We start from the raw sequence: 13,051 nt of genomic DNA on the forward strand, positions 1-13,051 counted from the left end.
CAGAATTGAATTGATATTATTCCATCATTAACTTAACCCTTGAAAATAAACAAAATTAATTCTAGATTTATTAATCTTGATATGGTTGTGACCTAAGTATGGAGTCAATGCATTGGTTGCAAACATAATATTCCGGCAATCAACAATATTGACCGTTCTGTGTGATACTCTAATCCTCCTTTTCACGCTATTCCTAACACCACGGTGGCGTCCAGCGCACATAGTGTCACCTGTATTCTCCCTATATCCATCCATTCATAACATTCCTCATAAGGTCCACGTAGGTAAGGTACCTATGGTACCCAAATCTAATCCTTAGCCATCAATCGGGAACCACACAAAATAAAAGAAACCTATCTTCCTTTATCTGACAACACCCTGATTGAAACCGTATCTTGTCAGAACTACCGCATAGCCATAAAACCCAAATTCTATTACCCCATAAACTATTTCAAGGCATAATCGAAATAACATTTCGATCAAATTCGTGGCCATTCATCCATCGTCATCGTTTCAACTTAAATATCACACAGTGAATTGCGATGCTCTTGGTCTTCTGCATTTGTAGCTTGTCGGCGGGAATCCATTGTTGTCTTGAGACTTAACCCATTATGAAAACAAAAAACTCCATATGACCCTAGTGCACTTGACACCCCTGACGTGCTGCCCTCCGTATAGTCTGGGCCTGCAGTAGAACTACGACTATAAGAGTACATAAAAGTGCCCTGTTTGCCCATTATCATACATGAGATCGTCATCATCTGGTTCGAGGCATCGTAATGATTATAATTTTGTTATCTACGGTCTCATCTCAATTGGGATACGCTCTTCCACGCTGCTGCGCTGCGCAGCGCTGCTGTTGCACAATCCTTTTAACCATACACAATATCGAGCGGTCGGCGTTTTATTATTTTGGGGATTTGGTAATCTTAATGCATTTTATTTGTTTCCACACCATCATATCGATGTGTTTTTGGGGACATACTTGATCTGATCATCGTTAACTGGTATCGGAACATGATGCCAAGGGACAACAGAACCAGAGTGATTTGGATTGAAGATCCTTATGAGTGGACATTTATTGTCAACGGCTTTAATAATTTTTAAGGGTTTATCGATTAGGTTTTTATTAATTTTTTTATTATACCTTTAATTTATGATGGGAAACAATCTATTAAAATATTTAAGTTTTTATTTAATTTTATTGATGATGTGAAATGATTCAAAATAAATAATACTAGTGGTGGCGCCTTAAAGCGGGAAGAAAGGACACTTAGGTAGTTATAGACAATGTTATCTTAAAGTTTTTTTTTAACGAAGAGATGAAAAATTAAAAAGATTTTCAATAACAAAAGAAAGGTTAAACGAAATAACTTTGTGAAAATTGAAAATGGAAAAACCTTCAAATTGACGTTATTTACATTAAAAAAAAGAAGATGGGATGCGACCCGAAATGTAACTCCTAATTGGTGTCCGAAATACTTGCAACTTTTATTTTTTGTAATAACTTGATCTTCATAAAGAATTTTTCAATAAGACGATTTATTTTGATATTTAAAAAACAAATACCTTCAACACTTCACGCTACACCAGCAGCAGCAATATTCTCAGTTTTTCTTAAGTGATGCACAATGGTTTCAATTCTTCACGTCATCGCTAAGCTGTATGCAGAGCGAAACTTTAAACCTGTAGTCAGCACCGTTTTAGTTGTTGTTAAATTTTGAAAATATCTGTTCATTGGATTTCAAATTCCAATAAAAGCATTATATCTTCTAATAAAAAGTTATTTTTTAGAAATTTTGGAAACTTCCGTTGATAAAAATAATCGAGTGACATTGGTCAGGTCTTCAGAACTTCTCGAATATAATGATATTTGATATCAATATGTTTGGAGCGAATGATATAGGGTTCGGCCAGTTTTTCTGCGCAGTTTCTCCAATCGTCGTCCACTAAGCATGTCAATGTTTCTATATCATCTTTGTTGTATTGAAGATTATAATGAGATGTCTAATTCAGGTACCGCAGCACCCGTTTGGCTGGAATATAGTGTTCTAGCATGTTTAATTGGCTAAGATCACTTGTTGAATGAGTTATGTACCAGTTGGCTATTGACAAGAAACGTTGCAGGATTGGTCTTTAGATTCATCGCATTCTTTGGTGAGTTTGCATTCTGATGCCATAGAAGTTAATCAGGCTTGTAATCTTTCCGCTTGGTGATAGCAGAATTTTGCTGCGACATCTTTTGACAGCTTTGTCACAGCTTTACGATTATTTACTATATGACTTGATAACTTGAAAATATCGACATAAATGAGTACAAATATTTTCTTACATTGGTTATTATAGATGCATGGGTCGGAAGCAGTTGGTACCAATCCAATCTTCTTTAATGTTGTGTTAATTTCAATATTTCATTGACGTCCAGCTTGTCGTAAACCATATAAATCCTTTTCAAGCTTACAATATTTGTTACCACTTTCCTAAAGTGATGCATCGTTTTGGTAGCTTTCTGTCGTTAATTTGTATCGCTTTCGCTATCCAAATTTTGATCAATATTTCTTTCAATAGCGCAGGTTTTTCCATATAAATGTCCTCGGTGCCTATTCCGTTCAGAATTTTGTGTAAAACCCTTAAGTGCCCCATACACATTTCAACTCGATTGTAACTTAGTTGGTTTGTGGTCGAGCACACACCGTAAAGACTGAGTTGCAACACATTCCTTCTACTGTCAAAAAAGCCATTCGTGTTGTAGAAACGGTAATATCTTTATGATACGGTTTCTAGTTTGGTGCAATTTTAAAATGAAGAAAAATAAAAAAAAAATTAATAGCATTTATGAACACTACAGAATGTATTACAAATTAAGAAGAAAAAAGTGTTAAAAAACGTAGAATTTGGACAAAGAATTGCTTAATAAATAAAATAGAATTTTCAAATAAAAGACTGGTAAGATTTATAAAAATAAGTGCACCGTTGACTTTGCAAATTTTTCGAGAATGAATGCTAAAGCTTTTGAGGAACTCTTACTTCAAAAAACTCCGTTAATTAAAAAAGAAAACACTTTTATGAGGGACGCAATAACACTAGAAATAGACGATAGATGGGAAGCACGTCGACACATACGGAAGCCACCGAATTCAGGATCTTTTCACTTCAATTACAAGAAGACATTTAGCATCGTTTTAATTGCCATCTTTAATTCTAAAGTGAATTTCTTATGATGGATGATGGAAAAAATGAAATTCCGATGCTGGAGTTTTTGGGCACACAACGTTTTCCAAAATGTTAAATAGCAGTTCGCTTCATTTTCCAGATGCTGAAGAACTTGTTATCTTCATCGTCATTTTTGTTCATCGACTCAAGTTGGGGACAGGCTTGTTGCAGACAATTTTTTTTATTGTTATTGCTGCATTTTGGCCGAATTTCCTAAAACAAATTTAAATTGGAAAAAAAATTCCTAACTAACAAATATTTACCCTTAACTCTTCAATGTTGAAACCTACTGTTGAGACGCTTTCGGAAGCCTCTTCTTGGTCTCGAGGAAAATCCAAATAAATAAATATACCATAACGAGTGAATGTAAACATCTTCATCTCCCCCAGCTCCAAATTTTAGGGAATCGGCTACTTTTTTCAGCTTCCAACGGTAGCACGTTCTGATGTTAGTTATTTTATTTTTTAATAGTGGTCATGGTACCGTCGGGGTCAACTTTTTTAAACTTCTCTGAAATCAAATCCCATGGCTGTTTTTTTATTTTGTTCCGATATTTGGGGCTTTTTATTTTCCAAAAAACTGGATGATTTTTAGCAAGAGAGTCATTTTTAGCAATGGATCAACTTTTAATTCAAGCTTTAAATTCAAAAATTCGACTGACGCGGTTCTGACAGCAAATAACCTTCTCGTCCAAATGTCGTTTAATTCAGTTGAGGGACTTTATATTGCACTTCAAAAAAATTAAAATCTTTTGATTTTTCTTCAACCAACCATTTTACTGTCAAATCGATGAAATGACATTGCCACAAACGGGTTGATTTACATCTGATTTGATTTAGCTTTAGTCTTGCAGTTCATTTATTTCGTAATACAATTCTACAGCCTACAGTCCTTAAATTTGTACGTTATCTTTGATTGTAAATATATCATTTGTAATAAAGTTTCTTATTTTCGTGTATAGTGTCTTTTCAGTCCGATTCTTTTTTTCCTGATAATGCCTGTGTTCATTCATAAATTGCTCCTCTTGATCTGTCACTTCTTGATCACTATGCAGTTCCTTTTGTATTTTCTTAAAATGTCCTGGTTTTCCAGTTCTAAGTTTAGCTGGTCTTCGTGGTCTGTAAATTTGTTTTGCTACGTGAAAAACCATTTCTTTTCTTAAAACTATTCAGATCTACTAACGCCGAATTTTAAAAACTAGTACTTACATTTTAATAAGGAATATAAACAGCTTTATTGATCAAAATAGACTACTGCAAAAAACTTAGTGCTCTGCAATAACTCTAAATCATTTTGGAATAATGTGAGAGAATTAGGAGGGCGTAAACATACTCCTTCAAATAATAATGCTCTCGGAGCTGAGGTTTTGGCAGATTACTTCAAATTATTGTTATGAGCGGATAAGTCTCTGTTATCTTTTAGTTACGCCTTTCCAAACAATCATATTCCTGAACTTGATGAACCAATATCCTTGATCGAACTAGAAAGTGTTTTGAAAACAATGAAGAACAACAAAGCACCGGGTGCTGATGGAATTTTACAAATATTCTACTGCTTACTTCAAAAACTACTTAGTAGACAGGTTCAACCAATTTTATAATGATGCTTGCAAACCCATTTGCTTTAACACACCAATTAGTTACGCTATTTTCAAGGAAGGTGAAAGGAGTCTTGCAGAAAATTATAAAGGCATATCTATTCTCAACTCTTTAAGGAAAATCTTAAACTCTATTCAAGGATTACGAAATGGATATAGACAAACAACCGCTTAAGTATCTTCCAAGCTGGGTTTCGATCTGGTAGACCAATTGTTTGCACTAACAAGCATAGCAAGACAACATTTAAAGAAAAAAAAAAAGTTTTACAGCTGCTTCATTGACTTTAAAGCTGCTTTTGATACGGTCAATCGACAAGCATTGATTAACATACTTTCTTCTCTTGGAATTTCGAAAAAATTTTTGATTCTAACTTTCTGAGTTCAACGAAAGCCTTAGTATGGAATGGCAACAACTTATCCGAAAGTTTTGAGACAGCGGCGGGAGTTCCCCAAGGATGCTTTCTAAGTCCCATTTTGGTTGCACTTTATATTGATGTGGTTTGTGATATCCTACTGGGAGGTGTAATATTTGGCGAATCTTTGACTAAAGTTTTACTGTATGCAGATGATCTGGTACTTTTGGCGGATAGCCAAACTTTACAACTACAAATCAATAGACTTAAAGAATACTGCGAAACTTGGGGCTTACAATACTAGAAAAACCAAGGTTATGATATTTGAATCTAGATGGCACGCACGACGTGCTAAAGAACCATGCAACATCAACAACGAGCGTATTGAAATTGTGAGTATGTTTAAATATCTATGTAGGTGTATTGCTGACCTATAATCTTAACTGGAGCAATCATGCGAAAGAGAACACCAGGGAAGCCAAACTGGCCCTAATCCTGATGTGGCCCAATGCTTATGTTACGGTGTCCAAGCCTTTGGATACGCTCAAACAGAGGAATTTGAGACTTTACAAAGACTTTTTAAACTGCCTAACGCATGCACATCGAATCGAGAATAGCACCGATATATATTCAGAATCTGAAACGGCATTCCGACTATTTAGCTAAGATTAGGAAAAGAGAAAATGGGATTCATAAGACGATCTTGATAAGACTGCTCCGTACAAATGCATCTCCCTTCAGAGAATGGTACTCTCCTTAAGGAAAAACAATGTAGAGGAATGACAAAATCTGTTCGCGGTTTTGATATCTAAAATTGATGAAAAACTTTATTTAGAACACCTGCAAAGTGCATCCTCATTGGCAGGCATAAACATATACAAGCGCTTTTAAAGCTATAGAGTCGAGATCCGTAATCTCAACTTTGTCCCCCATAGATCTGACCTCTCACAAATTTGTACTCTCTGCAATAGAAGAGATGTGGAGGATATAAATCATTTCATAGCAGTTTGTCCAATATTACAAAAAATACGACGGCTATATTTCCAAGTGAGATTTTTGTCTATGAACCGACTTATTGACATTCTTAACATTCTTTAAACTTTTCGTGATGAAGTAATTGCGAAGATGATTGGCAGCAGCAAAACCTCAGCCCAAAACGAATGTAGAAGTCCTGACTCCTTCTGATCTAGATGCTTGATCTATGGAACTCCAAATTCTTACACATTCTTAATTTCAAGAGATTCGATGTCAGGAAGGTTGTGACGAGATTCAATGACATATCTGAAGACTTTAAAACAACATCACAGCTAAAAAATCTTCATTTATGTTGACTTACATATTCTACTACTTCTATACAGTCATAATATTGTCGCTGTGATTAAATTATTAGATGAAGAGTTGTTTCATCTTAAGGTAGAAATTGATTACATTTATATCAAACAAAAATAAAAGAGCGCACCACTACACTAGCGACTGATATCTTAAAAGATGACTTGCCCTTATTCCAAAAAGACTAAAGTCTTTAACACTAAAGTCTTTAACACTTAATAAAAATGATAACATTTAAAATTTGATAAGTAAAGTTATAAAAAGCAATTTACAATCAGAAATCATCACCACCGGACACAAAAAAACTTAAAATATTAAAAATAACAGTGTTTAGTCATATACCCTACGATTATTGAAACTTAGTGTGAGTCAAAACCTCTTAACTAATCTTAAGAATTCCTTAGTCAAATATTGTTCTGTATTAAAACGAAAGATGACCACCGGCAAACACACGAAAAAATCATAGGTAACAGAGCATAATATTTATTCTATCACATTCCTGTTGATTTTGTTTGTTTACAAGTTCATTTACTTTTGTACCTCAGAGCTCTGACGACGACGCACGGCCCCAAAACAATTATCATCACCAACCAAGGAAAAAAATAAAAACCTTCTTCAAATGAAGGTCATCTAATTAAAGGTTATACCCAAAGGAATCGGTCAAACAATATTTGGGCTCAGAATTCAGTTCAGCCTTAATGATGGTTTCTATTTCTGGGAATACCTAACATTTTATATAAACTCAAATCGTTTGCGTGTCTTCCAAAAACATTATGATGTCCTACAGTCTGCAGATGATGTAAGAACCTCAAATATCGTCATCATCATCATCATCACGAACCATCAATTCAATGAAATCATCGATATTTTTCTTTGCCTTGACAACAAGGCTCCTTTCGTTCGAAAAATATATTTTATTATGAACCTATAAAGTATGCGCCTTTCTTTTCCAATAAATATATTATGTTCGAGTATTATCATGTTCGGTCCCTGACCTATTGAATATTTTTCTATCTTTTGACGTATAGTGAAATTGATTAGTTTCCAATAAAGTAGGTGAGTTATGGGCATAAGAATCTATAATGTTGGGAAATGCGTCATTTCGAAGAAAGCACAATCATACTTTAAATGTAGTACGTTAACTTATTTAACGCCAACCCAACCCACCAAATACCAAATTAATCAAAAAGTTTTGAAATATGTACCTATAGCCTTTAACTGAATTTTGATGGCTTTAATGATAGATTAATCCTTATCAATGAGCGATATTATATGGAATGGAAGGCTCCACTGTGTTGCCATCAGGCGTATCGGTTAGAAAGAAAGAATGGTTTAGGTTATGGTTAGCCATTGTTTCTCTAATTTCTCTATGGTCATTACACCCGCCGCACCGACTTCGTCCCATTGATTATAAACAACACGACGAGCGACGACGCTTCGATGAATTTTTTAGAAAACATTTTGGTTTTGATTTATTGGATTGCGGCCGGTGGCGTGTAACTTATTTAAGTATATTACTTTTATATTGTTTTATTGAGGATATTATAATTCATTAACTTTATTATGTAAATTGCGAATAACTTTGAGGAATTTTTATATTAAATTAATAAAGCGCCAATGTTGATAAGATTAATATATTTATTTATTTTTAATACAAATGTTGTCATATTAATAGCATGAAAATGGAAACATAAAAATTGTTCAATGCTATCAACTATTTGCACGCTTCCGGAAACGGATATTGCAAATTGTAGACAAAATTTAAATATGTTATCTACAAAATTAAAATTTCATGAAATAATAATTCCTGTTCCATGTCCTACAACGAACAGAATAGGATACGAGTTTATCAATTATTAAAATTGTATAAAAGACATGTTTATTTTAATATATTTTAAAAATTGTAAAGAATTTAAAAGTCATGCACTTTTGTTTTGACATTCGGTCAATGCTTACAATATAAAATATTGCTATAAATTGTATTAAATTCTTGATGTATACAATTTTAGTAGGTGTTCGAATATAACAACAACAACAAGATTTGAATTATTGAATTTGTATTATTTTGCTTTTAAATATTGATACAATAAAAATGTTGAGTAAATACACACTTCATTATGCAAAACGATTTTTCAAGGTTTCGCTCATAAATTCCCGATTCAGAGCTGCGATTTTGAATTTCTGAGCTACAGCTCATTATTATTTATTTAATTTTTGAATTATTCAAAGTTGTCCTCTATATACTTCCCAAAGGAAGTTATTTTAATCGGCCTGATTTGTCGAACTTACATTCTTGACGTTTCAAGGTCCCTAAATTAAAGATTTCGAGAGAGATATGTGGATTTTCTTCATATGTTAAGTTGGGGAGACTTTTTCGTCATCCATATCTCAAGAACCAGTAGAAATATCGACTTCAAAAAAATTTTGCAGAATAATTCGGAAACAATCAAAAAGGACTCTCAGGAAAAAAATTTTAGCTAACCCCAAATATCTTACGAACCAATAACACTTGCGACTTGGATTAGATTTTATATTATATATTGTGACGTAACTTGGTAAAATTTGGTTTTCGACTCAAATATCTTTTCTAAAACTTTAAATATTGGCTTCAAATCTAATTTTATCTTATAGAAAATATTGTTTTCGACATTTAGTAGGTTAGGTTATAGTGGCTGTCCAAGATGGAACGGACACACTTAGGCCAGTTTAATGGCCCATTGTGATACCACATGAGTCTTGAGGCTTCCTCCTAAGCTCAATGGAACCAGTTAGAGTCTCTTACGAAACGTGAGAGGCTGATAATCCCGATATGATTTAGATCGTTTAGATCGTTAAAGAAGAATTCTCCTAGGTAATTCTTGCGTTTTCGAGCTAGAGCAGGGCATGTGCAGAGAAGATGAAGAACCGTTTCTTCCTCTTCCTCGTCCATACAGCTTCTGCAAAAGTCATTTGAGAATACGCCTAGTCTCATGGCGTGCTTTCCTATTAGACAGTGTCCGGTTATGACACCTATTATCGAGCTTATATGCGATCTGCTTAGAGAGAGCAAGCACCTTGAACGTTTTAAATCCAGTGTTGGCCAGATGTTTTTTGTGGCTTGACACGTGGTGATGTTGGTCCACCTGGTGCCTGCCCTCCTCACAGCGTCTTGCATTAGTAGCAGTTTACAAGTAGCGATTGGTATGCCAGTACTTGCCAAACGTGGTAGGATGGGTTGTACTGTACCGTTCCTGGCGAGTTCATCTGCCTTACAGTTACCTGGAATGTCTCTATGGCCCGGCACCCAGCAAAGGTGAATATTAAACTGTTGCGCCATCTCCATTAGAGATGATCGACAGTTATGGACTGTTATAGAGTTTGTAGAGACTGAGTCCAGAGATTTGATAGCGGCCTGGCTGTCGGAGAAAATACGGATATCAGATGTTGATATCACGTTTTCTTTGAGCCAAGACAAGACTTCCTTAATCGCCAAAAGTTCCGCCTGGAACACGCTACAATGATTGGGAAGGCGGAATGAGAGACTTAATTTCAGTCGTTCAGAGTACACACCACCACCAACCCCTTCTTTGGTCTTTGAGCCATCTGTGTAAAAGTGGATTGACTCATCCTCTAAGAATGTCCTATCCTCCCAAAAAGATCTGGTAGGTATAGAAATCTGGAAATTCCTATCGAATTGTAGTTGGGGGATGGTGTAGTCTGTGTGCTTTGGAATTGATTCTAAGTACCGCCCGCTTTCCGCGTTAACCTCATCTTTTTTATATATTCGAATTTTAATGGTTTCGAAACCATAGTTTATGGAGCCCTCGTGTAGGGCTAGAGGAGCCAAGGATTCTTTATTGAGTACCACAATGGCGCTCCTATAAAGACCCTTCACCTCCTCTAGCTTGGCTATTTTCCAGTTATGCGTCGGAAGGGACGGGTTACACACTTTGACCATCTCGAGAATGTCCTCGATACCAGCAGGTTCAATCGGTATCCAGATACGGGCTCTAGGTCTGCTGGGAATGTCTTCCACAGCGACAACCTCGAGCTTCGCACCTGGCCAAACTTCACCTAACCGGCTGACAGCAAGCTTGTAAAGGTCACAAGATCTCTGGTCGCCACAAACCATGAGTTTGACATGGCCTTGATGCCAACCCCCATCGCTTATGGAAGGAAGTGGTCCTGGAAGCTCTCTCAAAATGCTCAAAAAGCCACCCGAGAGCTTAACCTTGACCAACTGCCAACGATCAGCCGATATTGTGCCATCATCATTGCTCCTGTCAATGACCGCAACCACGACTTTGCCCTTTGCGACGTCACTGAAACTAGATTGTTTCCTGATGGGATTGAGGGGGGTGCTCGTGTTATGCACCCGAGGCCGTTTTGGTGTCGGTGCGGCCCCATCAAGAGATCTTTCTCATTTGGACGTAGAGTCCTTATTGGATCTAGTTGTAGCAATTATGCTTTTGGCCCATTCGACGCTAGCGGTTTGCTGCGGTGTCTTTTCAGCCCCCGATGATGCACCAGAGGCCTTCAAGATTCTCGCCGCATGCCGCCTTTGTCTATAAAGACCTTTAGAGATTTTTCCATTTCTGGAAGTGTTCTCGGTAGAAGTGGTAGGGCCATTTTTCACAACCCTGCCACTACTGAAATTAGGTATCGCTACCTTTTTATTCTCGTTGCTACCAACAGCAGAGGAGGGTCCATGGTTAGCCACTACTCCCTTCTCTGTGTTGGCCGCAAGAGATACGACAGCAGGCTTTGACACCAAGCTGCCGCCTGGTTCTGAAGTGATACCGGTCTCACATGTGTTTTTGTTTCTGTTGTTTGTTTTGTACATTTTGGTCCCATGAGACGCGAAGAAAGAAGGTCCATCTGCACAAAGATTCGCATGTACAGATAAGGCTAGTTAATCCGGAGGTCGCCAGGTATCCGGATACTCCGTTAGAGACTGGGCTATTTTTGAATTGGGCCCCCAGCCAGGCTGATCATCGGCACGGGTCGTTTAACACCTTAGATCCAGCCCAATAATTATGAGAGGTGGTTGGGGAGGAAGAGAAAGGGTGAGGAGTCAGTTGACGTTAATTCATCATTCTGACTTGTAAGGAGAAGATTGGGATTCGGTAACAGCAATTCAGCTAGGTTACCTAGAGTGAGAAGGAGTATAGGAGATAGGACCGTTGCTAGCTTTTTCGCCATTACAAACGTGCTAGGTGGGATGGGAGTTGGTGACATAAGCGTAGGCCGGTATGCCTTGTTTATGTGGGAATGGATGATGATTTTGGGAAGGTAGAGGGATAAGAACGTCCTTTAGTTTCAGGACTCATCTGGAGAAAATTCTCGAGAATCATTGACCTTACTCAGCTTCTACAACTCGACAAGTTCGACGTTCAGAGTAGAAGGACATTTAGTAAACTTTTTATAAAAATCCAACAGTCAATTTCATAAAATCTACAAAAATAATACGCAAAATTGGTAAGAATTGATATTCCATTCTCGATATCTGTTAAATTAATAAAGGTACTTCAAAATAATTTAATTTTCTTAGAAAAATGAATACGTATTTGTTTATATAAGAAATAAAAACTTTCAAGAAATGTTACTTAATCTGGTTTTCGAATAAAAATCTCATTACAAAAAATACATTTTGAAATTAAATTATATAAAAAATATCATTTCATAGTGATAACTTTTAGGAGAACAAAGAAAAATGTTAACTTCAAATTATTTATCTCACACAAAATATTGTTATGAATATTTTGGTAAAGTTTTAATCAAGACAAATTGAAAGAAAGGATGGAAAATTATCAGTGTGGGTCGCATCCCCGCCTCTTCATTAAAATTCTGTTGATCATTTGTGCAAAATAGCGTTGGAGAATGCAAGCTACTCTATCAAGGTCGGAACAGATCACACCGATGCTTTTGATGTCAACACTAGATGCACAATCTTCCAACTACTCGGATATACCAATGATATTGAAATAATTGAAAGATTAGACCTTGTAGTCAGAGCCGCGTTTTTGAGAAGCGATGGAGATCGTTTTAGTAGTCGATTCGATGCAGGCAAGATCAATAACTTTGAAATGGTTGAATACTTTGTCTTTGGTGCCTTGCCAAATGAAATATGGCAACATTTTTTTAAACTAGAATAAAACCAATTTCCAACAGTTGGTCAGTAAAATAAGGCGAAATTGGTTTTATTTCACTTTCAACACTACAAGTTGCCGTAAATGCGATGAAAGTTTGAATACACTCAATCTCGCACGTACCCCAAATCCTATACTGTGCCCTAACTCTCAAGGTAAAAATATGGTATACTTATTTCTCAAAAGAATTTGACCTTATTCCACTTATTAAAATACAATATTGCCAACTGCTGAAAAATGTCTTTATTTCATTCTAGAAAAGTTTAATAAATTCAGTTTTTAAAAGTTAGTCTTATTTCTTTTGTCCTTTTTTCGCAGCACCTTCTAAATCCACTTAATAAAGTAGATTTCTTTAATTTAAGCTTTTTTATTCAACAAAAAATCAATTTTAAAGAAATAAAATGCACGCTAAGAATATAACCCATATTTTA

The 13,051-nt window shown here is 35.9% G+C and overlaps 1 protein-coding gene across 1 annotated transcript in view; it reads right to left on the minus strand.

Annotated features, from left to right (window-relative positions):
- Positions 1–3,285: 3,285 nt before the first annotated feature.
- Positions 3,286–13,051, minus strand: part of LOC129950606 (probable serine/threonine-protein kinase tsuA) — a 73,465-nt gene continuing 63,699 nt past the window's right edge. Inside the window, exon 6 of the mRNA XM_056062540.1 lies at positions 3,286–3,426. Coding sequence (XP_055918515.1) covers positions 3,286–3,426 — 141 coding nt within the window. The remainder of the gene's footprint in view (positions 3,427–13,051) is intronic.

The sequence above is a fragment of the Eupeodes corollae genome, chromosome 1, assembly GCF_945859685.1.
Source record: "Eupeodes corollae chromosome 1, idEupCoro1.1, whole genome shotgun sequence".
Taxonomy (NCBI): Eukaryota; Metazoa; Arthropoda; class Insecta; order Diptera; family Syrphidae; genus Eupeodes; species Eupeodes corollae.